Genomic DNA, 26,415 nt, shown 5'->3' on the forward strand with positions numbered 1-26,415 from the left:
CTCTAGCCCAATTAAACACACCTGAACCAGCTTATCAAGGTCTTCAGGATCTCTACTTCCAGGCAGGTGTCTTGGACCTAAACTCTGCAGGAAAGTGGCCCTCCTGAAGCCAGTCTGGACATCGAATAAACTGCCAATTTTTCAGAATTGTTTATAGCAATACACTAAAGATAATAAGAAGACCTAAAACTGGAAAATGTGAATCCAAGCTGCTAGGAAAGCTGCATTTGACTAAAAGTGAAGCTTGTGTAGGCCACCTGACCCCACCGCAACCTGTACCTAAAACAAAGTCATTCATGAAATTCATGATGCAGCTGTTTATAATATCTTAATGCCTTCTTATCCACGTTTAGCATGTAACTGAAGCGCCCAAAGAAAACATAGGGAGCTATCACCACAAAGGAATGACTTAATAAATGTAAATAAAAGCCCTTTAACTGCCCTCTTCTTCACTCACCCCAACAAGCTATGAAATCTTTCTGACAAAAAAAATATTTGTGCAACTTACTAGACAAGGTGGCTACTGGCCTTAAGCTCTTACCTTAAATGAGAAGCTGGATTGAAGCAGGTCTTGGTCACATCGGTGATGGTAGGATTACAGCAATCTCCATTATCGTAACCATAGTTCTCACAGTTGCACTCTGGATCGCAGATGCCATTCCCTTGTTTATGTTCAGGACATCGCGTCCGGGGCTTGCAGTAACCGGCGTCAAAGCCAGTCAGGGTGTGGTTGCATTCAGGGTCACAATCCTCATCACCCACCTTGCTGATGTCACAGTTGGCGAGCACCAGACGGTTATACAAAGAGGAATTGCTCACGTTGTGCACAGTCAACTCCCAGGTGATGTTGTACATGCTAAAGGCTTCATTCAGATGCTGATGCTGCAGGTGAATCTGTTGATCTGTCACTGTGGGTTTGCGCTGAAAGTCGTCAAACACGTTCACAACGCGGTATCGCACTGTTTTGGGGCGACGGAAGCTCCAGAAATGATTGTAGTTGCGCACCACTTCGGTGTTATCGCACACCGTCTGTCCGCAGGCTGGAGGCTCCAGGGTGGTGTCCAAAGACCACAACCCGGCACGAGGACCCTCGTCGGGTATCGGGAAGCTGCCGTCCTTCACTGCCAGCCATTTGCGCGCCGGATGTTCAAAGGTTTCACGGATCACCAGGTTAACAAGGTCCTCAGGGTCCTCTTGTCCATGCATGTCCCTCATGATTTGCCTCTGAGAGAGAGCCTGTCGCCACAAACCGACCCGTTCCACGGAGCCTCTGTAGTTATGATTCAAGGCATTTCCACCCACCATCAGCACCTTGAGTTTTAGATCAGATCAGATCATTACATTTATCTGTTAACTTGTATTCGCATACAGTATGTGTATCTGGCAACTTTTCAAAGGTGAAGAGTGTAACTTTTTGTCTGATAAAATACTTTCTCCTATTCCAGTATTAAATGTGGAGAGCTTTGTAAGTTAACCCTTGGTAGGCTGATTTCCCCTAGTGCACATTAGGGGCTTTCATACCGGGTAGTTCTAGCTCTCAGGGTGGTTCCCCGAGAACTAATTTTTCCCCCATGCCATGTTCCTGGTTGCATTTGGACCAGCAACAGGAACTCTGAAGCGGCGTCTTTAAGTGCGGAATTTACAAATGCTAAAAACCAGTGGATGGAGGATGCCGTGATCGGAGCTGTGTTTGTTGTGTGTCATGGGATTCATGATAACGGAGATGCAATGTAAATGCATAATTTACCCGACTAAAAGAGCAAAAAGTGTGGCTAAGAGATGAAATCTCCTATGAAAACTTTAAGCATTACATATCATCAAGGCGGAAAAAAAGAACACAATCCTGCAGACAACAGGTCAATTCTGCTATTGCCATGTTTGTGAAGTAAATATGTTTACATGGATTTTTAAAAATGCCGGGTGCCGGTGTTTGATATGCGTTTAACTACAGTGCTGGTTTAGACCCTGCTCTGAAATAGGAGCTAATTTAGTTCTCCCAAATGGAGTTCCTAGTTACTATGGTGTGAAAGTGGCAAAACCCGGGTATTTCAGCCAATAGTTCTAGGAACTATGAAAAGGTTCCTCCTGTGCAAAAGCCCCTCTAGTTGTGTTATCAGTGAAATTTGCTGGAATGGCAACAAAGGCTCATTGGGAAAAACTTGCTTCTTCCTTTATTTTTGCAAAACTCATTGCAGTTGGCAGCAATTTCCAGCTGAAATGAACACTAGAGTGGCAGTAAAACACCCTTTCACACAAATTATGATTACAGGGGCAGATTATTGATTAATAGAGACTTATTTTCACATGGTCCCTTGCACAATACTGTGCTATGACCTCAAAACACTCACCATAGTGCATGGTTTGTACTTTTGTATTTTGAAGTTTGCATCACATAACCAGCGATGGTTTTCTGGTGTGGTAAACTTGCTCAGAAGCTCACCTGGTACAGCATTGCACTTGTGATGTGGAATGCTTGAGTCCTGTTAAACTTGATAAAAGAGTTCAAAAACTTGCAGAAGCAAACTGATATGGCACGGTTGCTTCAGCAAATGTGTTTTTTATCTCGCGTTCGCTTTTCTAGGGATAGTTCACCCAAAAATGCAAATTCTGTCATAATTTACTCACCCTCAAGTTGAACCTGTATGAATTTCTTTCTTCTGATGAACACAAAAGAAGATATTTTGAAGAATGTGGGTAACCAAACAGTTTGACTTAAATAGTATGGGGGGAAAAATACCATGTAAGTCAATGGGGCTCATCAGCTGTTTGGTCAAAGAAATTCATACAGGTTTGGAACAACTTGAGAGTAAGTAAGTGATGATTTTTGGGTGAACTATCCCTTTAACACTATCGGTTATGTTACATTGTTTTCAAACACAATAGAGTATTAACCTTTTTGTGCTACTCAGACATTTTATTTCCAAAAAGTCAAGATCAGTACAACCACCAATGTAATAAACATGTGTTTCAGATAAAACTGAATGTGCATTTAGAGCAACTGGACACATTGAAACGGTCACGAAATGTGCAAGAAGTAAAGTAATATTTTGCAGAAATGTTGCCATAGGCACATTTTTTCCAATAAGCCTGGTTTGCAATTCAGGGCAGAAGAAGTTTTTGGGAAACCCACTTGAAAAAAACATTTATATTTCTGCAATTTTGTTTGTTTCACCCAGAGAAACAGAAATTACACACTTCACCTTTAACTAATAACAAACATGTATACTTATACTTACTAAAAAAATGGCTGTGTGCGATTCTCCAAGATATTGTGCAAAAAGTTAAACTCTGAAAGGCTGAAAGAATTAAACTTACCTTACACTTTTTAGTAAGGGGGCTGAAGACGTCACCTGACTGTTCCCTGCTAACAGCAGTCTGAGCACCATTGACATATAACTTCATATAGAGGCCATCGTAAGTCACAGCCACATGGGCCCAGCGGCTGGGCAAGTAGCGGGCGTTCGAGTGAATGGAGGTAACTTTGTGTGCTCGATCCGTCTTAAGGGAGAAGAAGAAACGCGGGTCACGGTTTCCCTGCTCACTCACAGATTTAATTCCCAGCAGCCATCCACGGTCACTGGAGGCATAGAAGCATTTGTCGAAGAGACCTGTGGTTGAGAATGCACAAGAACAAATGCGTCAGGAGGGAAATACAATTGCAACAAGTCAGGAAACAATACTGCAAAAGCTGCTTTGAGGAGGAAGGGGTAGGTTTTGGAAATGACATGAACCTGCATATAGGTGGCATCGAACAATGAACAACGAGAATTTGTATTTTGTATAATTTACGCTGTTGCAGTGTTTGGGCCAACCCAATCAGTGAGAAAAGACGCATTAGGTGGAAATGCATTAGCAGTACAGTACGCTGCCTTTGTCAAACCATGTTTTGATCATCTTGAAACATAAACGTCCTTCCTTTGGTGTCACCTAGCCGGTCATGCTTGCAGTGTATCTCAGATCAGATCTGCTGTGTAAGTCAATTTGTATCTCATCATTATGGAAGATCAGTGTCAGCTAAGCACTTTTTCTTGCTCTCACATCAATCTAACGTGTTGAGCGCTCTCTTGAACCAGGTGGACGGCGTTAATCATCTGATCAAAGTCAACATAAGGTTTTGATGAAATTAAGACAATGTGGTTTTTCCAGTACAGTTTCCAAAGTTAAACCTCAACAATCTAAACAAGCTAGATCTTCTGTCCGATCTGCTGTCGGGTGATGTCTGTCTCGAGTTCTTCTTCAACTGCCAAGTCATGACTGTAAATAATGTTCATGGTCTATAGAGCACTCGTCCAAATCTACCATCCATCCTGCAGACACAAACTCAGCGCTGTTCAGGGTGCTGAATTTACTGCCGTTAGGTAGAGCAGAATTTTGCTTTATGTTTCCTGTGTCAAACACGTTCAAATCATCTATTCAGCAGCCTCTTTCCACACGCTTCAATCTTGTGCATTATGGAATGAAAACATGACTCGAAAACAAAACAAGACAAAAACAACATTAAGTCTCGACATTAAAGCTAACGCTGAGTAAAAACAACAACAAGAACAACGACTGCTGAAAATAAGCACTGGCCTCCCTCAAAACAAGTGCCTTATGTCTTCATTCTCAGAGGCATTAATTAGATTTAAAAGATTAAGCATGACTACATAAGCCAGAGTCCACTTCAATCACCTTTTCTTGTTTTGTTTTTCCTTCTTCTTTTTAATATCCTAACACAACAGATATTCACTTCACATACCTTGAAAAATGTTGATATTTTAAAGGAATTTGTTAGTTATCTAAGAGTTCAAAACCTACCGAAAAACGCATACTTGCATCACACCCAAAAATAATTTGATATAGAGTCAGAGCATCATTGCGCATGGATTTATGATATTCATATTTAATGTGAAATCTAAAACGTTTTTGTTTGTGTCTGTTTATCATTCATTTTTATTTCATTCATTCATTAAAGTTTAATTTACGGTATGGTTCTCTTTTTGCCGTACTCTCTTAAATGTCAAACATGATAATTCTGTGCTCATTTACTCACCATTCCCAACCTGTCTGACTTACTTTCTACTGTGAAACACAAAAGAAGACATTTTAAAAATTTTTGTTAACCAAATAGCAATGGTGCCCAAAAAGGGTGAGTAAACGATGACAGAATTTTCATTTGTAGGTGAAATATCCGTTTAACAGGCTCAAAACATGATGATCCATGTTATTGCAGCTGGATTTGAAAACGTTCCAGTTAAAGCAAGTCTTGCAAGTCCTTCTGAACGAAAAAATCTCACATGGTCAATGTCATAAATATGCTTATTTTATTAGTGACTATTGAAATTAGTGAAAGCATCTTCATTTATACTCTAAGAAACGTCTGAAGGATTTTTTGATTTGTCACAGGTGCTTTACATGACACATCGCATTAGGGTTAAAGGCAAGAACTTAATTCTTGAGCAATGCTGATGGGCATTTTTGCTTGGACACTTTCCCATTGGGAATGGGCAACAAATTTCGATCTAAGGTGTCCAAATAGAAATGTGCTGCCTATTCTCAATGGGAAAGTGCCCAAGCAACACTACTACTCAAAAAGTCACCTTTACAGTGTGTAGGCTAATATCATAACTTTTTTTTTTTTAAATCCTTGTTTACATAAAAGGAAAAATCCAAAATATTGAATGTGATGTCAGACTTTTGTTTTTCATTTTGATTATGTCACAGTACAGCATCATCACGCATGCATCTATGGATCGGATGCACGCGTGTGTGGGAGATTTCATACTGTTTATCTCCACATCCCTGATCAGGCATCCAGTCAAACGCAAACCCACTGCAAGCCTGAAACAGATGATGTCATCTCAGTGTGGAGGGTGCTGGAGGGGGCGCGCTGACATCAGATCCCCCGCGTAAAGCAGAGATGCCCGCTGCCGCATCACCAGTGGATTCTCACTCTGGTCTTTCCAGTCGTGCGTGACTGCGTTAGAAAATCACACCTCCAGCAGCCAGTATGTTTTTTCTGCTCATGACTTTGAGAAAAAGACTGCCCTAGTGTTGTGTCTTTTACGCTCTCTGTCGGCAGAAAGCGGAATCGAAAGCGATGCTGTAATGCTTACTCACTGAAAAACCAACGTCAACGCACAGAACTGTTGTGGTGTTTGCAAACTTAGAATTGTGCTTTCTGCAGGTACTGGAGGAGAATGCGATGCGATTTGGTAACGCGTGTAGCGTGCGCGCACTTTTCTCGTGTGTTTCCCTCCGAGCTGAATGGAGGTGGGGGGGATTTGGGGTCTTTCAGGGATTCGAGGGTCGTGCGTGTAAACCCGGTGCCTCTTCAAACGCGCAAAGACGTGCGCGTGCGCTCTCAGATCTGCACCAATGAAGGCATAATTTTCCCTGTCAAGTTAGCTAATATTAGAAACGAGTTTAAGTCTCGGCGTTGACGTGATTGCTTGCACTGATTGATAGATCTAGATGTTATCTGGAAGTTATGCACTTAATACTGTCAAAGCCACATTCACATGCATTACTCTTCCAGCAACATTCAAACTCACGTAAAATGCATAAATCTGTTCCTACCAGCTATAACGGTAGGGGAACGCTGCCCACCCTCCGCTTTGACCCACATCTGGAGGGTGAAATTGCCCTTTGGTATCTCCACGCCGGGCTTGAGTCTCAGCTGGTCCCCTCTGCCCGTAAAATAAACGGCTTTCCCCCGAGAGGAGCTCGCATCCTCCGCTGGAGAGGAGCGGCCGCGCTGGCGGGGGAGCCGGCGGTCCAGCGCCGGCAAGGAGCGCTTGCCCCGAGGCAGCCGGGTGGCACAAGACCCAGGGAAGACCGCTTTGGCTTCTCTGATCTTCACCAGCTCGCGTTTGGATCGGGTCTTTCTCAGGACCGTCCCGCAGTCTGATCCCACACACAGGACGAGCAGGATGGCGAGACACTGGAGAAAAGTCCAAACTTTCATTTTATCCAAAACTAGAGAGATGATGATGATGATGATGATGGCGATGGGTATGATAATGTCCCGGACGCACTCTTCCTCTCCAAAGTCCTTCCACTTGTTATTGTTGTTGTTTTGTTTTCCTCTTCTTTTGTCAAAGACGAAAATGCTCCAGACAGACAAATCAATGAAGCTCTTAACACGAGCTGGAGTTTGTCTTTTTCCTGACGAGATCGAGGCTTAATTCATTGATTCGATCAGTGAGAGCTTCATTCACACTCGGTGCACTTCTGTCTTTCTCTACTCGCAAAACAATGTTTAAGAACAATTCGTGAAGGCAGGACACGTCCAAACATGACGGGCTGTCATATCTGAGGATGGAGCACATTCAGATGCTCTCTGTGCTGAAGTTGCCTTGGCGTCAGAAGTTGAAGTGAATGAGGTGGTCTGCAGGAGGTCCGGAGGTGTCCAGAGCATCGCGGATCCTCATGTGTGCTGTGAGCTCTGGTGGGGATCCTTCAGTCTTTTAAGAGAGAGAACGTGGTGGAAGCAGACCAGCCCATGTTTCTGTCCTACACGAGTTTTTCTCCTCCCGATCCTCCTCTCGTGTTGTGCTGAAGTCACAGGTAAAGCTCTGACGGCAGGAGCATTTTCACACACACGCTCCTCCAAGTGTTGGATAGTGTTCCAGAGTTGGGAAGGGGTGTGTGTGTGTGTGTGTGTGTGTGCGCGCGCGCGCGTGTGTGTGTGTGTATCCCTCTAGTGGCTACAATTTAAACCATTTCATTCATTTGAAAGTTTTCGCAGCACAAAAGAGTCGCACTGGATCAGTTGTTACAGTTGTTGTACACTCTAAAAATTGCTGGCTTAAAAACAACCCAAGGTTGAAAATGGACAAACCCAGCGGTTGGGTTAAATGTTTGTTTTATTTAACCCAACTATTGTTTAAAAATGACTATATTGCTTGCTTAAAATGAATCCAAAGGATGCTGGGAATTAACATTTAGTAATGTGTTTGAGTAATAATTAAAGAATAATAAATAAAATATTAAATAAATAAAAACTTTTCAAACCAATTTTTTGTTCATTTTAAGCCAGCAATTTAGTAACTTTTAAACATTTTTTTTTTTTTTTTTTTTGTGATTTATTTATGTTTTAAGCTTATTTTAACAAAGCCAATGAGTTGTTTCATCACGTTTGGGTTGTTTTAACCCAGCGATTTGGTTGTTTTTATCCAGCGTTTGGGTTGTTTTAAATCCAGCTTTTGTTTGTTTGTTTGTTTGTTTGTTTTTGTTTGTTTTATTTATAAAGCACAATTAAAACAACACCAGGTTGACCAATGTGCTGTACAATAATAATTAGAAAGGGGAGACCAACAGCACAAGGAGAAATAAATAAGCAAAATAAAACAAACTTTTGGGTTGTTTTTACCCAGCGTTTGGGTTGTTTTAATCCAGCGTTTGGGTTGTTTTAAATCCAGCATTTGGGTTGTTTTAACCCAGTGTTTGGGTTGTTTTAATCCAGCTATTGGTTTTTTTTTTTTAATCCAGCAATTGGGTTGTTTTTAACCCAGTGTTTGGGTTGTTTTAATCCAGCTATTGGTTTTTTTTTAATCCAGCAATTGGGTTGTTTTTAACCCAGTGTTTGGGTTGTTTTAATCCAGCGTTTGGGTTGTTTTAACCCAGCGATTGGGTTGTTTTTACCCAGCGATTGGGTTGTTTTAACCCAGTTTTTGGGTTGTTTTTAATCCAGCAATTGGGTTGTTTTTAACCCAGTGTTTGGGTTGTTTTAATCCAGCGTTTGGGTTGTTTTTAATCCAGCGATTGGGTGGTTTTTAACCCAGTGTTTGGGTTGATTTTAATCCAGCGATTGGGTTGTTTTTAACCCTCAGGGGTCTGGGGATTTTTAGGGCCTTGGAGAAGTTTTGACATGTCCTGACATTTGTACTTTTTTTCAGTTGTTCATAAACATAGTAATGGAAAAAGTGTCATTACACTGTATTCAGCACAAACTAGGCTACCATAATATGTGAGGAACATGTATGTACATGTTTGTGTTTTTGAAGGAATAACATTTATGCATGGTTATTGAAAAAACAAAAAACTTAAGTCACTGAAATAAGGCCAAAAAATATATATTAAATCTTTGTTCACAAGACTTCTGGGTATTTGAGGTTGTAGACAAGAGTGTTTGCTTCAAAATGAGGTAAAAAATTATGCTGCCTGCTTGTTCATATAAAACAATAGAGAGATTTAAATTTTCTAAAACATCTTTGGTCAAGAAACACAGTATGCTTGGAGGCGTGAATAATCATGAATAATGGGTGATTCTCACCTGATAAGACAAAAGAATCACATAATAATGACCTGAAATGACTTGCATATTAATGAGGCCTTTCAGTCATGTAGGCTGTGAAAAAACCCTCTGTTGATCATGTCTCAAATCTCATCATAATGTAAATCAAACATACAGAAAAAAATAGCAATACTGTGAAATATTATTACAATTTAAAATAATGGTATTCTATTATATTCTTTAAAATATAATGTATTTCTGTGATGCAAAGTGTCTGAACAATTATGTAACCTCTGTGGCATTTCAGGCTTTTAGCTTAAAAGCATGCACATTTGGAGAAATACTGATGGATTCTCATATGTTTGTCAATTTTCTATACAGAGGAGTAATATTTATTCAGGATTCATTGTCATCACTATGAGTGCTGGATACTGTGTTTTGAATTCATACTTGCAGCTGGAGGGCGCTCTGTACACCTTTAGTCCACAAATGCCTGAGCACTAAAGAAGAATAGGCGATCCAGGAAATAACCGAACTAACAGAGGCCAGAGATCGCTAACTATGGCTATTCAAAACACTTTTCAAGACGATAAATACATGATTGAGACAATGTATGCATGTACTGACTGAATTTTTTTAGACATAAGTCTAATTTTTTTGTCATTAGTATTCATAAGTTACAGTTTATTTTCTGAGAACTATCAGATTGGACTTCGTTCAGAGGGAGACGAGAGATCACGCATCATGTTAGTTTTCTTTATTTTACAAAAAGCACAGCATTTTGTTGTTACTCTGAGTGTACACAAATAAAAGAAGATGTTCAACAGATTAAAATGGTGTATAGCTCTTAATTGTATGTGCAACATTAACTGAATATTTTAAGTCTCTTTCACACTGGTTAGAAAAAAAAAAAACGCTGTGATCACGCCGGCATGACCGCTGACCCGAGACTGTTAATCCAGCGTTTGGGTTGTTTTAACCCAGCGAGTGGCCTGTTTTAACCCAGTGATTGGGTTGTTTTAACCCAAGGAATGGGTTGTTTTAACCCAGCGATTGGGTTGTTTTTAATCCAGCGTTATGGCTGTTTTAACCCAGCGATTGGGCTGTTTTAACCCAGCAATTGGGCTGTTTTAACCCAGCAATTGGGCTGTTTTAACCCAGGGAATGGGTTGTTTTAACCCAGTGTTTGGGTTGTTTTAATCCAGCGATTGGGTTGTTTTTAAATCCAGCGTTATGATTGTTTTAACCCAGCGTTTGGGTTGTTTTAATCCAGCGATTGGGTTGTTTTTAATCCAGCGTTATGGTTGTTTTAACCTAGCGATTGGGCTGTTTTAACCCAGGGAATGGGTTGTTTTAACCCAGCGATTGGGTTGTTTTAACCCAGTGTTTGGGTTGTTTTAACCTAGCGTTTGGGTTGTTTTAACCCAGCGATTGGGTTGTTTTTAACCTAGCGTTTGGGTTGTTTTAACCTAGCGATTGGGTTGTTTTAACCTAGCGTTTGGGTTGTTTTAACCTAGCGATTGGGCTGTTTTAACCCAGGGAATGGGTTGTTTTAACCCAGCGATTGGGTTGTTTTAACCCAGCGTTTGGGTTGTTTTAACCTAGCGTTTGGGTTGTTTTAACCCAGCGATTGGGTTGTTTTTAACCCAGCGTTTGGGTTGTTTTTAATCCAGCGTTTGGGTTGTTTTAATCCAGAGGTTGGGTTAAATGTTTGCACAACCTGCTGGGTAGTTTTATTTAACTCAACTATTGTTTAAAAATTACTGTATGTCTGGCTTAAAATGAATCCAAAATATGTTGGAAATTAAAAATCAGACACATAATTACTAGAGGCAACAATAGCAATCAAAAGATGAACATTGAGTAATAATTAAACAATAAACTTGTATTGCTTATTAATAAAACACATTACTAAATGTTAATTTCCAACATATTTTGGGTTAATTTTAAGCAAGCAATATAGTCATTTTTAAACAATAGTTGGGTTAAATAAAACTACACAGCAGGTTGGGCAAACATTTAACCCAATCGCTGGGTTTGTCCATTTTCGACCCAACTTGGGATGTTTTTTACTCAGCCTTTTTTAGAGCGCAGTTAATGTTAATTTGAACATTTTCAAACACATTATCAAGTTTTGTATCTGTTAATATTATTTAATGGACCTGAGCTGACATGCACCAACAATGAACAGTTGACTTTTCAATAAATAACATTAATGAACATTAATAAATGCTGTAACAAATGTTTTGCTTATGCATTAAAATACTAGGACCTTATTGTAAAGTGTTAGAAACTCTTGACAAGAAATTATCACGAGGCAGGCTAGTGGAAACATTTACTTTGATACAGAAAATGATTTGCATTATATAAATTATAATTACAATAAAATGATAATGAGCTTCCTTCTTAAGCACATGTACTTGATTAGAATATGCACTGTAACATGTGACTGCACTTAATTACTGCTCGAATGCACGCACCCTCTAAAAGAGGAAAAAATATGACGACGAGAACAGGACGGAGAAGGACAAAGAGTAGGAATTTGCGCTATTCTGCATGAAATTGTTGGCGAGTTCATTTCCTCAGTTCTTTGAGGTGGTCCACCTTTGTATGGCAGACCATCTGTGTGGAGCGTGGAGACAGAGCTGGTGTGGAATGCCACAAGAGCTTTTGTTCTCTGTTTGTTTGGTGTAAACGAACACGCAGACAGCAGAAAATTGCTACCTACCATTAAACAGGGCCAAACCAATGTTAAATATTTGTCTCAGTTTTGTCACATTGCAGTGGTGAGACCACTTCTTTTTTTTCCTTTGTCCAGACAGAACAGAAGAATGGCATGGGTCTCAGCGGTCAGGTCACCAGAGGAAACAAAATTTGGGTAATTGCATTCAATAAAAACCTGGATCATTAGACTAAAGAGTGGTCAACAGATCAATCAAAATGTCATGAAACTTTTACATTTGTCATACACTGCAAAAAAAATTCAATCAGTATTTTGATGGCTAAACATGCTTAAAATAAGTTGTTCAGCACATCTGTGTATTAAGGCATGTTTTACAATAATATATCTTGAATAAAGATGCAAAACAAAATCCTGGGTTACAAACAACCCTAGTTGGGTTGAAAATGGACAGACACAGCGGCTGGGTTAAATGTTTTATTTTTTTTATTTTTTTATTTTTTAAATTTAACTCAACTATTATAATAGTTAATTTTACATTACATTACATAATTATATTATAATAGTCTATTAGTAATTTAAACTAAAATTACTGTATCATTTGCGTAAAAAAAACAAACAAACAAAATATGTTGGAAATTAGCATGTATTAATGTGTTTAATAAATGAACATTTGTTAATGAAAACAACCCAAGTTGGGTTAAAAATGGACAAACCCAATGATTGGGTTGTTTTGACCCAGCTGTTGGGTTGAATCTTAAACCCAACCTGCTGGGTAGATTTATTTAACTCAACTAATGTTTAAAAATTACTTTACTGATCACTTAAAATGAACCCAAAATAGGTTGTAAATTAACATTAATATGTTTAATTAATTATAATTGAATAAAGTTTTTAATGAATGTTCACCTTTTGAATATTATTGTTGCATCTAGTAATTATGTGTCTGATTTTTAATTATTTTGGGCTCATTTTAAGCCAGACATATATTCATTTTTAAACAATAGTTGAGTTAAATAAAAACGACCCAGCAGATCAAGCAAACATTTAACCCAACCACTGGGTTTGTCCATTTTCAACCCAACTTGGGTTGTTTTTAATCCAGTGTACAGTGAACATACTGATCTGTTGTGCATTTTATTATGGCTTTAAGTTTTATCAAATGTCTGAATCTATTCAGTTCTGCTGTTGCTCATGATTCAGTCAAGTTGAGCATGTTATTAAACTAACTGAACTCTGCTCTATTTTTTATTTTTGATATTCTGCAGTCAGCAATAAATTCCCTCTTTTATTCTGTTTCTTAACATGTTTTGACCTCTTCATTAAGAAATATGAAAGATTATTTACAAAAGCATTGGCCAAACTTGAATGGCTCTGTGTTGGGTTCTCCAAGTTATTGAATGTAACGTGAATTCAATGGCAGTGTGGCATAATTCGTCCAATATCACTGTGGTAAACTCTAAACCGTACCTGGGGTTGGTTGCATACACTGCTTAGACTAGTTTTACAAGTTAGTCATATTATTATTTTTTTTCTTCAGGACTGGACATGACTTTTCAAAGAATTCATCAGACTCAAACTGTGAAAGAATGGTTGGGAGGGAGCATGAAGAATCATTTTCACACATGAATCGGCAGCTCCAAAGATCCTGTACTGACGATGCAAGAGCTGAGCACTCCTCCAGCACAACCTGAAGACTTTCAATCAAAAAAAGCTGACAAAACTGCAGCGCACGCTTGTAATAAACAGAACGCTATCGTGTGTTAGTGTGGAAATAGTTCATTCTTAGTGTGAACAGGCTCTTGAAAGGAAGTAGTTCGGAGATTGATGGAGTATTGAAGGTTGAGATTACGTGCCGTTGTTCAGCTGTGACGGCATCCTTCAGATCATTTATAACCAATTACATTCCAGACCAATCTACTATGGCCACGATATCAAAAGCCACATTAAACTGTTCGTTAAATTTAGCATCATTACTCCTCACCTGTGCATGCCAGAGCATGTGAACCTTTCTGTCCTCTGTTACTATTAAAAAAGATTACAGCTTTATTCAACACAATGTGTTGTGTAATCCGTCTAGGGCCTTACAAAAATAGAAATGCACACTCATACGTGCAAAATTCTTTTGAGAATGTGTTGCTGTTTGTGAAAATACCTTAATCTTGTCATGGACCATAGAAAGAGAGTTGCACATCTTATTCCAGTAACCTGTGCCAACAACACACCATCATGTCCGATTCGGGGCAGGGTGTTTGAAAGAGAATAACATGATAATCCTCCAAACGTCAGTCTCTAGGCTGATTTCTGATTGTCTGGAGTAGAAAAAGGAAAAACACACTGGAATATAATCCATTAATGCATCCTAAAAACAATCTGTCACTAAATGCACAGCCCTCTTTTTGAGCATGACTTTTTGATTGTAAACAATTATAATGGACACCTCACAATATAAAGTCTATTTGCATATGGCTTTAAGAACAACACACGAACATCAGAATGTCATTACTTGCTGCTGATGATCCTCATTTCCCATTATTTACATTTGTCCCTTCAACTTTACGTAATACTATAACTAAAGACTTTTCACAAAGCAGCAGTGCTCGTTCCGTTCATTTGCTTTGAAAAGCTACTTGCTTCTTAATAAAGCTAAATTTAGCATTATTACAGTTATGATGTCATTGATCCAATTTTTGCCCTTCGGCCCCGTCAACATTGTGCACTAAGCATTATTTACATTTCCTTCGGAAAATGCACATAAAATCTAGTTTTATATATTGAAAACATTGTTTGAGGCACTTTGATATTTCATTAAGTAATTTTTCACTGATGCGCCATCAAAACATGCAAAATTCACATAAATGGACAAAACAATGTTCCTCTGCAAGTAACTTGTAGTTTATGCTTAGTGTATTACATTATAATCAATAATAAATGAGTAAGAGTGCCGTTTTTCCCCAAATATCATCATGGTTGTGATTTGGATCAAGGCAGCAGATCATCAAGCAAAACCGCATTATTGCAATTGTTCAATAAGCAAGTTGTCAACGTATTTTAGACATAATATTGCCAGTTTCTTTGTCTGTTTTTGCTCGGCCATCAAAAATAGTTCCAAACAAAGCTACAGCACAAAATCCACAATGGCACACAAAATCCACCAAAATCCCCTATGCGTGGATGTAATCCTGTACATCACTGGCCTACAGGCTGCGATGAGGTCCTCTTGAGCGAATACTGGCAAACCAACACCCATTCATCATGAGGAAAATACAGATACATATCCAGGAGATTTGTCTATTTTTAAGCAAATATATTGTGTTTTGGCCAAAGAATTTTCATTTCGGTTCATCACCACAGAGACCATTTTGAAAGCCCTTGTTCATCTTCCACGATTATAACTTGCCAAATATGGAGCCTTTTCACATTTCCGGGGTTCTCAGAAGCAGAAGTCATCATGAACGGGAGACTACAGCGAACATGTTTTTTCCCATTTGCTCTTATAGCAAAAGAAAGATTTGACTGCAAAAGACGCAAGATGCGAGCGCAACGGTCATACGCGTCAGTCTAAAACATGTTTACACAGAAAAACAATGGAAAAGTAGTGCATTGGAATGAAAAAAAAAAAAAAAAAAAAACATTGTTTGAACAGCCACTTAATGTGCCAGTCTTGACATGAAATGTAAATAAGTGTACTATTGTTATGTAATATAAAAGGTATTTATATTTGCTCATGTGTCATGAAAAATTGGGTTCACCAGACAAATGAGCCCATTGTGTTGTTTTAATTTGTACTCCGTATTGTGCCTGATTAGATGTGATTTGAGACCAAAAGTGTTGTCTGATCTAGGAAAATTCACATTTGTTAGCCCTTATTCAAATATCACTAATTTGTTTTTTGTTTTTTTTTTAATTTAGCTTAATTTAAAGATATTGCATAGTTGTGCTTGGAAAAAAAGGCATTTAGCACTTGCGTAAAAAGATTTTTTGTTTTATTTAGCAAGCCCGTAACCATCTCGATAATACATGGAAAGGACCATTTACAGCCAATATGGGCAATTTACCATAGGAAATAAATGGTTTATTAAGCTTAAGTTATCGAGGTTGAGCCAAAAACCTAGGACTAGTTCACCCAAGTTGGTTTTTGAAAATCTCCAATATTTAATGAACGATTCGAATGACAGTGGCAGTTCTAGAGGCAAAGTTGCTCAGAATGAGGAGTTCTACCATGTGGTACAAATTTTGTGGGCATGTGTGAAAAATCGTGCGATACACGATCATTTGTGCACATAAAAAATGCGAAAGCACCCCCCTAACCCTAACCTTCTCTGTCAGTGTCCTCATAGACAGTCATGGCACAAAGACACTGCATGACAATTTTCATGTTGATCGAACTGACAGTGAAATAGGAATAGCCATGTTCATGTTTTTTTGCTTTTAAAGCGCCACCAAGTGGCCAGTCGCCGCATTCTTTTTCAGACGACCACAGAATGAGCTCTTACATAGGTGTGCTGAGTTAGTTAAAGTGGCTCCACCCACTTCAAACGTTTAAGCGGCCTTTAGAGATCATGAATCGAAGTTTCTCTGGAGAATCTCGCTGCATTGGTTTGGTTCCGATCGGGCCAAAAACCTAGGACTAGTTTGCAAAAGTAGTTTTTTCAAAAAATCCAAAATACACAAAAATGTTGCTGAACGACGAGCAAATCCGAGGCATGCATTCCAACAATATAAGACACTTATTAAGCCTACTCCTAACGGTTCAGGAGTTATGAGCCATTTCGTACTTTTGACTGCTGTAGCGCCCCCGTCAGGCTGATCGGGGCAAGCCTTGGTGACGTTGTAGACGGTATGAGTACTACCACACCTTAAAGTTTCTAGTCTCTACAAATTACAGTTTGACCTAACCCTAACCCAAACTGTAAGTTGTAGAGACTTGAAACTTTGAGGGCACATGGTGTTTCACAGATCCACACAATATTCATATCATTTGATAGATCTCCTCATGCTGAACAACTTTGCCTCAAGAACCACTGCTGTCAATCAAACATTTCATTAATGATTTGTAAATATGTGAAAAAAAACTACTTTTGCAAACTAGTCCTAGGTTTTTTGCCCGTTCGGAAACAAACCAGTGCAGAACAATTCTCTAGACCAATAATTATCAAAAAAAAAAGTTGAACTTTTTCCTTTGGGTCGCTATAACAGGGTCAATTAGAAAATAGACATGGCAAAATATACTCAAAAGCCTATAAATCCTAAACGAAAATTCAGAACTTCACAAAATTGGGTGAGCACATGCAGCATATGACCCTAAAGAAGCATGCCAGTTTTCAGAGGTGGCACTATAACTGTTAAAAAGCTTTAAAAAATATATATATAAATATATATTTTATTTATTTATTTATTTTTTTAAATGGTAAATTGCCTGTTTTGGCTGAAAATGGTCTGTTCTGTCAATGATTTAAGTGGGTACATGCTTGCTAAATAAACTTTGTATCTTTTACGCATATGTGCTTAAAAGCCTTAAAAGCTTGAACCCCAGTAAATGATGCTTGCAGCTTTAATTTTTAAACTTTTTTTTTTTTTACTTTTTTTTTTTGCATAGTAATATAAAACCTCTAGCTTGCCTCTTTTGCCAAATAATATTATTACACAAATACCTTATTTTCATCATATTTTGGCCAGTACTGTATGAGGATTTATTCAAATTTAATCTCCACTGTTGAGTGGGTGCAAATGAACAGAGGACACATTTCTGCAAACTGATAGTAAAGTTTCCTTTTCTTAAGCTTAATTGCTAAACATATAACTCGAGGTGGATGCGCACATATAAATTCTCAATAACACACTGTCATTCAGGCAAAACTGTTCAGACTCCACTGGTCACCCTGACATCCTGAATTGAACAACTGCTGCTTAATTCGAGTCACGAGCATGAGCAGTTGAGCTCCAATCTCTAAAACAAGACAGAGGTGATGCAAACCCAGTTCTGCTGCACAAATCCATCACATTAGGAGGGGCTGATAAGTCTTTTCTAGAGCTTCATAACTGTACTGACTGAGACGGAGAAAACAAACACGCTCCCTTTCAGTTCCTGAGTTTAAATGGGATTTTAAATAGAATGTGCCATGCACCCACAGCATGTTTAAACTATGCAACTAACCCTAAACTAAACAATTATGAAATATACATAAATTAGGAGAAAAAAACTTTAACAACAATTTCTATAGTTTACCTCACACATAAAATATTATCAAAAACATGTTTGAATGTAAACTAAAAATTAAATGAATATTATTTTTAGTTATGTTTTCATTTTAATTCTACTTTCGTTTTGAACTTTGAAATGCATGTTTTCTTCTTCTTTTGTTTGCTACCTTTCGATTCAAATTCATGCATAAATTGTGAGTGGCGCAAAAACCCCGCTGCCTCGTCCTCTCATGAAATTCACCTCACTGTTATGAAGCATTACTAAAAGCTGTAACTCTTGTCCCAGGGAGCGCATGATGTAAAACAGTCTCTCCTCATGCTTTTTCTTGTCCATATGGAGGTGGTTAGAGGCCTCATTAGATGGTTTGTGTTAAGCAGTTACAGTGATGTGCTACTATAAAAGCTGCGCTGATGAATTATCAGGGCTGAGACGTTTACAGCATCACCCTCTGGCGTCTCAGTACAGTACACACCAAACTCAAAACAGTCACTACAGCAACATCTCACTGAGAGTCAAATAATCAAATACCAATATGAAATATCTAAAGCACATAAAGAAATCTCTCTTAAGCTCAGTCTGATGACATAATGTAGCAGTTTCAATGTTTCTGACAAGTTGACCCTGAAATGCTTATAAAATGTATACAAATTCCCAGACACCACAGGTTTAACACAATAAAGTTCCTAATTGGATCCAATTAAAAGCAATTCTGCAGTTCAATTTAGGCACATGCAACTTTTGCTATTAACCACCATCAACACCCACATCGGGAAAGAGAATCAAGAGAGTATCCACGAATCTGAATTTAGTCACAATCATTTGATACAGTTTGCTTATGTACATTTCTGCAATGTAATTTCATTTAAAGTACTTTCATTCAGGGCCGTATAAACACTATAGACATTGAGGGGGACGAGTTATCAAATTGGACAAATTCAGGATGACCAATCAGATCAAAGAAGAGCAGAGCTTACAGCAAGTGTTGCCAAGTCTGCGGTTTTCCTGCTGAATTGGGTTACTTTAACACTTAAACACAAGTAACATGATATTTACCCCCAGGAATGTGAATTTTACTAGAGGAACCCTGCCAGAAACAGATTTTGGGGAATATTTGGGGAACCACCTGAAATGCGATTGGGCGGGTTTTGTTATGAAAACCTGGCAACCCTGCTTATCACTCAGAAGACCATTGCGAATTTCCTTTGAGTTTTCTGCATACAGACGACAATGTTGTCAAAACGATCCCCGTTCACGCGGATCCGAGAAAATTACTAAAAACTGTATTCTGCTGTCAGGCCAGTAGATGGCGATGTCACTTTGTAAAAAGAAACACTACTGAACACGTAATCACTTGTATGCTAGAGATGATAACATTATAGTTTTCAAAAACTTGCACTTTGAAACCGGTTTTCAAAAGTTTGCGTTTTCAGTCCTGCAAAATCCATTGTGCGTAAATAAACGGCCAAAACGCATAAAGGGTTTTCTGTTTTTAGTTGAATATGGTGTCGTGTAAACAGCCCCTTAGTTTTAACAGTAAAAGAGTGTGGGGGAAGATGTAGACCTAAATAGCTAAACATTTAATATCTGACAACTGTTTTGTGATAGAAATCTTCAGAGACTGACAGTAATATCTATTGATGCAAACTACCCAACAGTAAAAAATTAATAAAGTGGAGAAAACTTAAAGGCAACCAGTCGGAGGAGATTTTTTAGTTTTCTCAAGTTCAATTTACGACAAGTTGAGAAAACTCGAAAATCTTTTGATATATTACAGAGTGTTTTTTATATGGAAATTTCACCACTTTGAATTGAAAATATAATTTGCATGAACCATGTAAACGTTTTGCCGTTTTGACATATTAGACATACAAATAAAAGTCAATGTGTGCAGATTTTAAAATGAAATATTATTTGCAAATAGTTCAAAATGATCAGGCCTACTTCATAACTGCATCACACCTGGAACTTTTCCATCGATCTCCCTGACTTCCTGCCTGTATTGAGTCCTCATTAGGTGTTTTCTTTCCATCTGACCCTCTGGAGGACAAAATCTATCTGTTAAATACTGTTCTTATGTCTGGTCTGGACTCATTTGCACCTATGAAATCCCAGTCTGTGGCCTTTGTGTGTTCTGCTCCCTGGTATAATGACGAGCTGCGCTCCATGAAGGTATCTTGTCATAAGATGGAGCGAAGGTGGCGTCTTTCTGGCCTGAATGTGCAACACCAAGCTTGGAAATAACATATACTTGAATATAAGACAGAGATTGTTTCAGTCAGGTCTCAATATTTCTCTCAGATAATTGACAATAGCCAAAATAACCCCAGACGACTGTTTCATACCATTAACAAACTGGGACAACCTCAGTCATTTTCGTCCCTTTTTCAATTCCCCTTTCTTGGAGTCGTTGCACTGGCTCCCGGTCAGGTTTCGCATCGATTTTAAAATTCTCATGCTCACATAAAAGGTTTAGCGCCACAATATAGGTCTGAACTTTTAACTGCATACACACCAAGATGCAATCTTCGTTCTTCTGATTCTGGCTTTTTAACACATTTACGTTCTATGGGTGACCGACTTTTTCTTCCTTTACTCCCAAACTCTGGAGTGCTCTTCCCACGGAGATCAGACATGCCCACTCTTTTATCGTTTTTAAATCTTCACATAAAACTATTTTTTTAGGCTAGCATTCAAGTGATTTTTTTCTGTTTAATGCATCTTTCTCTCTTAAATTTGATCTGATGTATGTTTTCTATTTTTATTTCAATGCATTTTATCTTTGTTTCTGTAGAGCACTTTGAGATGCAACTTTTAAAAGGCGCTATATAAAATAAAGTTTATTATTATTATTATTATTATTATAACTGACTGCTTTTATTTCTTTTTCTTCATTTGCTTAATTCCCTTTCAACCCTTTAATTATTTAATTCCTTTAAATAAAAAGACCAATAACAACAACATAAGAATCATTCTTATAATAATGTTTCAAGATGAACACTGAAGCAACTTCGGTTTACTTGATTATCCATACATTTTTTTTTTTTTTTTTTTGAAAAAACATGAAAAATCATGTTCAATTGTGAGTCTCAATATGATCGTCAGGCTTTATTAAGGTTTATGTTCATCTCTCAATCATTATTGTATTGCATTATACGTTTTATTATAAGACTAAGCAATAAATAAATATAATTTAAATTAAATGTCATCTTACTATTGGCAGATATTGATATTTATATGCATTTTATGTAAGTAGTAGCTATTCTGTTATAAAATCTCATTGATTTACATACAAGCATCTGAATTTCACATCAGAAGCTGCACCAGATCACATATTGCCTCTGAATAAAAGTTGTTTTTTCCTCCTCGAGTTTGATATTCTCACTATATCAGACTAAATGAGCCTTACAAGCCTGCTGTATCAAAGAATATAGTCAATACAAAACACATTTGCAAACTTTAAGATGTATTTTATCTAGAAGTTTGATAAACTGTTCCATTGAAAAAAAAAAAAAAAAAAAGATACTTTTATGTCAGGATTTACAGGGTTAAAAAAAAAAAAAAAGGATTTTAAAGAGGTCGTGAACTGCAAACAATACGAACTCCATCTGGTCAACAGACAAACTGTTCAGTCTTTGAAAACAATATTTTCTCCAAACTGACCTTGAATGAAGGAACTCGTATGAATAACTGAGCAGTGTTCCTGTTGTCTGACAGTATGTTAAAGACATCACAACAGGAGATGATCGGGAATCATGATAAAACACCTGCCGCACATACAAGCTCCAGTCAGTTTGCCCGACAACAATGCAATTTCCAGGATTTAAGGTGCACAAAACATGTTTTATAAGTGCCAGGTTTGTGGCTTCAAAAGATACTCAAAGTTTTGTCTGAGGCAAGTAAACCTGACACCCATGAGCAAAACTGTCTCCCGCTTTGTGAAACAACCAGCTAGTAATTATTACTTTAGATAAAGGGATAACTCTTCATAGGCACTCACTGCACTATATTCTTTCTATTATTGTACTATATTCTTTGTAGATTTGTTTGCCCTTAATCTGCATGTTACAAAAATCATGTTTGGCTTTTGGCCCACTTTCACATCCATTCAGTTCTGTTCACTGGATATAAATCAGAGAGAGGAGAGAATTGAGCCTGAAGAAGCGCTGATCTGTTTGACACACGTGAGGATGTAATGTTATAAATCAGAGATGTTACATCAGTGGAAGCCAAACCTGCCCATCTCTGTTCTGAAAAAAATCCTTTTATATTGATAAAGCAGAGAAAATCTAAACAGCAGCAGCAGCCGGACACTTTCTCTGTTGCACAGATCTGTAGATGATTGTTAAAGCTAAAACATGTTCTACCTGTCGACATTCTTCTGAATCACTCCTGAACGGACTGCCTGAGAGAGAGAACCAATAAAGACAGCGAGTCGTTTCCTGTTTTCAACAAACAGCAAGACGGAGTAAAACTGAAACACATGTTTGATAGGTCATCAGAGCGTTTGCTGTAAAAACTTAAACAGCAAAGCAAATATTTTACTGCCACCTAGTGTCTTCTGAGGTGAAGAGATATTCCGTCTCCGTGTCCTTTAACTGATGCATACACTGATGCAAATGACACATCAACCATTTAAAATGAGTACAATTTAATTTAATCAAAAATGTCTGAATTAGATTAATTAAGAGCGCTTTATTTTTTTATTGCCAACATTGAAGACGCCTGATGATAACAAGCAGAATCACTGAAGCGAAGACAAACACAAGAATCAGAGGTTTAGATGTTGATGCTGATTTTATTGAAAATGTTTATGAACTTTTTGAAGAGTCAAAGTGGTAGTTGTGTAGTGTCAACGGAGTGACAAAAACCTCTCAGATTTCATTAAAAATATAATTGTTGATCACCATTATGGTGATCGGTGTTCATTTAGTTTGCCAGTTTGACTCTTTGCTTTTTATGTCAGTTTATGGGTTTTTGTAATGGTGTTTGCTGCTTTGACACATTTTAAATGCTTTTAAGGAATTAATTTGATTAATTCTAACTCAATTTTTATATGTTGAATTTAATTAATAATATTGCTTGTAATCTGTTGCTACAATTTTATTGAGTAGACAGCATGTATTACTTTTCAAAAAATGATGCCACTGTTAATATCATCTCATTTGAAAACAGTTATGCTAATGCAGTGACAGCCTTCCTATAATACGAATATGCAATATTTACTATTAACCATAACCAATTAATGTTACATTTAAAAATAATTTAGAGGAAAGATAACAGATTTTATGTCAGAAAGGTCTTTTTTTTTAAAGAAATGAGGACCAAATAAATTACTTTTTCGTAGAAAAAGCATAAAATATTTTAGAAAAAAATACACCTGCTCACTTCATCTGTTTTTATTGATCAAATATCTATCTGATATATCGAAACAATTCCATTTACACTTGGCTACATAAATGTGTCTCCGCAAAACAGATATAAATCCGATCTTCAGTTGTGCAGATTTAATGGACGTCACGTCACTGAAAGCAAGAACTATGAGCTGCAATTTATTGATCATCAGCTAATTTCAAAATCAATAAGAGAGAGAGAGGCAACAGCACTGGTGAGATCATTTAGTCTCATTACCTTTAAAGGATTAGTTTACTTCAGAATTCATATTTCCTGATCATTTACTCACCTCCATGTCATCCAAGATGTTCATGTCTTTCTTTCTTCAGTGGAAAAGAAATGAAGGTTTTTGTGGAAATCATTCCAGGATTTTTCTCCATATAGTGGACTTCACTGGGGTTCAACGGGTTGAAGGTCCAAATGTCAGTTTCAGTGCAGCTTCAAAGAGCTTTAAACGATACCAGATGAGGAATAAGAGTCTTATCTAGAGAAACCATCGGACATTTTATAAAATAAATTAAAAAGTGATATACTTTTTAAGCACAAATGCTCGTCTTGCACTGCTCTGTGATGCTCCTCGCATTACGCAATCACGTTGGAAAGGTCACGCGTGACGTAGGCGGAAGCACCGAGCGAGTGTTTGCACGTTCATTCTGTAAAGACTAACTCAAATGGCCTTTACAAAAAAAGAAAGAAAAAAGGTAAAACAATGTCAGACGATTTTGAAGTCGGAGGAGAAAATGAGTTTTTCGCCCTACCGCGGTACTTCCGCCTATGTCACACGAAACCAGCGCAGGTGTGGATGTGTGATATTACCTGATGCAGGTGTGCAGGCGGTTGAGCTGGAACGCCATGTTAGCTACAGGACAGGTGTATTCAGTCCAGCTGCTCTGCAGAAACTTGTCCTCGTCTTTAAGAAGGCCATCGGAAACCGAAGAGTGAAGACGATGTAGTCGCCAATGCAAGTCAAAAAATACTACATCTGAGCAAGTATATACGCTTCATCACATCCCTCACCTGCTGATGATGAGTTTTCATGCATCTCTTCACTAGACAAGAGCTTCACCTTCTGCTTCTTGCCATTGCCTGTCACCCTTTTGATCTTTCCTTCAAAAAATTCACAAAATTCTTACCTTTTAAAGTAACACAAGTGAAAGTGGGGGGAAACTCACTTTATGAAATAAATGTTGGCATCCCTAGAAATTCTTATTAATGTGAATATGAGACATTTTACTCATAACATTAATTTTTTTAAAGCACACCAGGGTGACTAGGATCATGACAAAGGCCGAATTCCCGTAATCATTCATCACAATGAGAAAATTGTTGAGCTTCACAAAATAGAAAGTGGCTGTAAGAAAATCCCCATTTCCTCAAATCAGGGAAATAACTAAGAAGTTCCAATCAACTAAAGATGTTACAAATCTGCCTGGAAGAGGACGCGTGTCTAAATCGTTCTAATGAGAGTTTGAGCGGACAAAGACTCTCTGAGGATCACAGCTGGAGAAGTGCAGAGATTAGTTGAGTCTCTGGGTCAGAAAGCCCCAAAAAAAGATCAAACAGCACCTACATCCCCACAAGTTGTTCGGGAGGGTTTCAAGAAAAATCCTCCTCGCTCATCCAAAAATAATCTCCAGCGTCTCCAGTTGTCAATTGTTCTACATCACGGAAGTTAACACTTTGGACGTACGTCGAATGCGTATGGCTGTCGCGCCGGAAGCTCGTTATTTTACTTTATATAGTTTTGAATAAGGATACTTGTCTTACATGAACACATTGATTTGCTTCAGGACGCCTTTATTAACCCTCTAGAGTCGTATTATTATTATTATTATTTATTTTTGTCTTCAGAATTTGGGCAGCCATTCACAACCATTATAAATCTTGGAGGACTAAGGATGTTTTCAAATATATCTCCGATTGTGTTCGTCTGAAAGAAGATTGTGCACCTAGCATGGCTTGAGAGGGAGTAAATCAATTTTCATTTCTGAACTATCCTTTTAATTCGGTGGCCCAGTAGTGCACAACACAACGAAATTAACAAGGCAAACATAAGTTCACAACACAAAGGAATTGAGCCACAACACTACGGAAATGCTCCCGACCACTAGGGGGCTCTCAGAGCTCGGTAAAGTTAGTTTTCCTTGCCACTGAGTCGGCAGTAATATCAATACCACGATTAGTTTAAACAGTATGTAGCCACCGTATATCGACATGAAATATTAATTCAATATCACCTACGTGCAAAATAGCTTCATATTTATACCTGTGAATGATTTGACCCGCTACCACGGTGCATGATGAAGGGAACGTCTGCCAATCCCACCAAGTGGTTAAAACGTATAATTTGTATTCATTAAAATTACTTTTAACATTTAAAAACAGACATATTCAAATTCCAAAGCTTGTCAGTCTTACCAACAGGAACTAACAACCTTTGGAATTTGAACATGTCTGTTTTTAAATGTTATAAGTAATTTTAATGAATACAAATTATACGTTTTAACCACTTGGTGGAATTGGTGGATGTTCCCTTCATCATGCGCCGTGGTATCGCGTCAAATCATTCAAAAGTATAAATACGAAGCTATTGTGAACGTAGTTGATTTTTAATTAATATTTCATGTCGATATACAACGTTTACATACTTAAAACTAATCATGGTATTGATATCTTTGTAAAACTGTCGACTTTATAGAACAGTGGCAAGGAATAGTAATATTATCGAGCTCTGAGAGCCCCCTAGTGGTCAGGAGCATTTCCGTTGTGTTGTGGCTTTATTTCGTTGTGTTGTGCACTACTGGGCCATCGTATTTTAAGGAGGACAAACACACTGAATCTACCAAGTTTGTTTGAAAATAGAATTGTTGCAGATGTTCATTCTTGCACTTTTTAATTTAATTTAATTTAATTTATTTATTT

The 26,415-nt window shown here is 37.8% G+C and overlaps 1 protein-coding gene across 1 annotated transcript in view; it reads right to left on the reverse strand.

Moving 5' to 3' along the window:
* pappaa (pregnancy-associated plasma protein A, pappalysin 1a) overlaps positions 1 to 6,946 on the reverse strand; it is a 103,274-nt gene extending 96,328 nt beyond the window's left edge. Inside the window, exons 1-3 of the mRNA XM_067407423.1 lie at positions 6,559 to 6,946; positions 3,316 to 3,608; positions 542 to 1,311 (exon numbers count right to left, since the gene is read on the reverse strand). Coding sequence (XP_067263524.1) covers positions 542 to 1,311; positions 3,316 to 3,608; positions 6,559 to 6,946 — 1,451 coding nt within the window. The remainder of the gene's footprint in view (positions 1 to 541; positions 1,312 to 3,315; positions 3,609 to 6,558) is intronic.
* Positions 6,947 to 26,415: the final 19,469 nt, after the last annotated feature.

This window comes from Chanodichthys erythropterus, chromosome 13, assembly GCF_024489055.1.
Source record: "Chanodichthys erythropterus isolate Z2021 chromosome 13, ASM2448905v1, whole genome shotgun sequence".
Lineage (NCBI taxonomy): Eukaryota > Metazoa > Chordata > Actinopteri > Cypriniformes > Xenocyprididae > Chanodichthys > Chanodichthys erythropterus.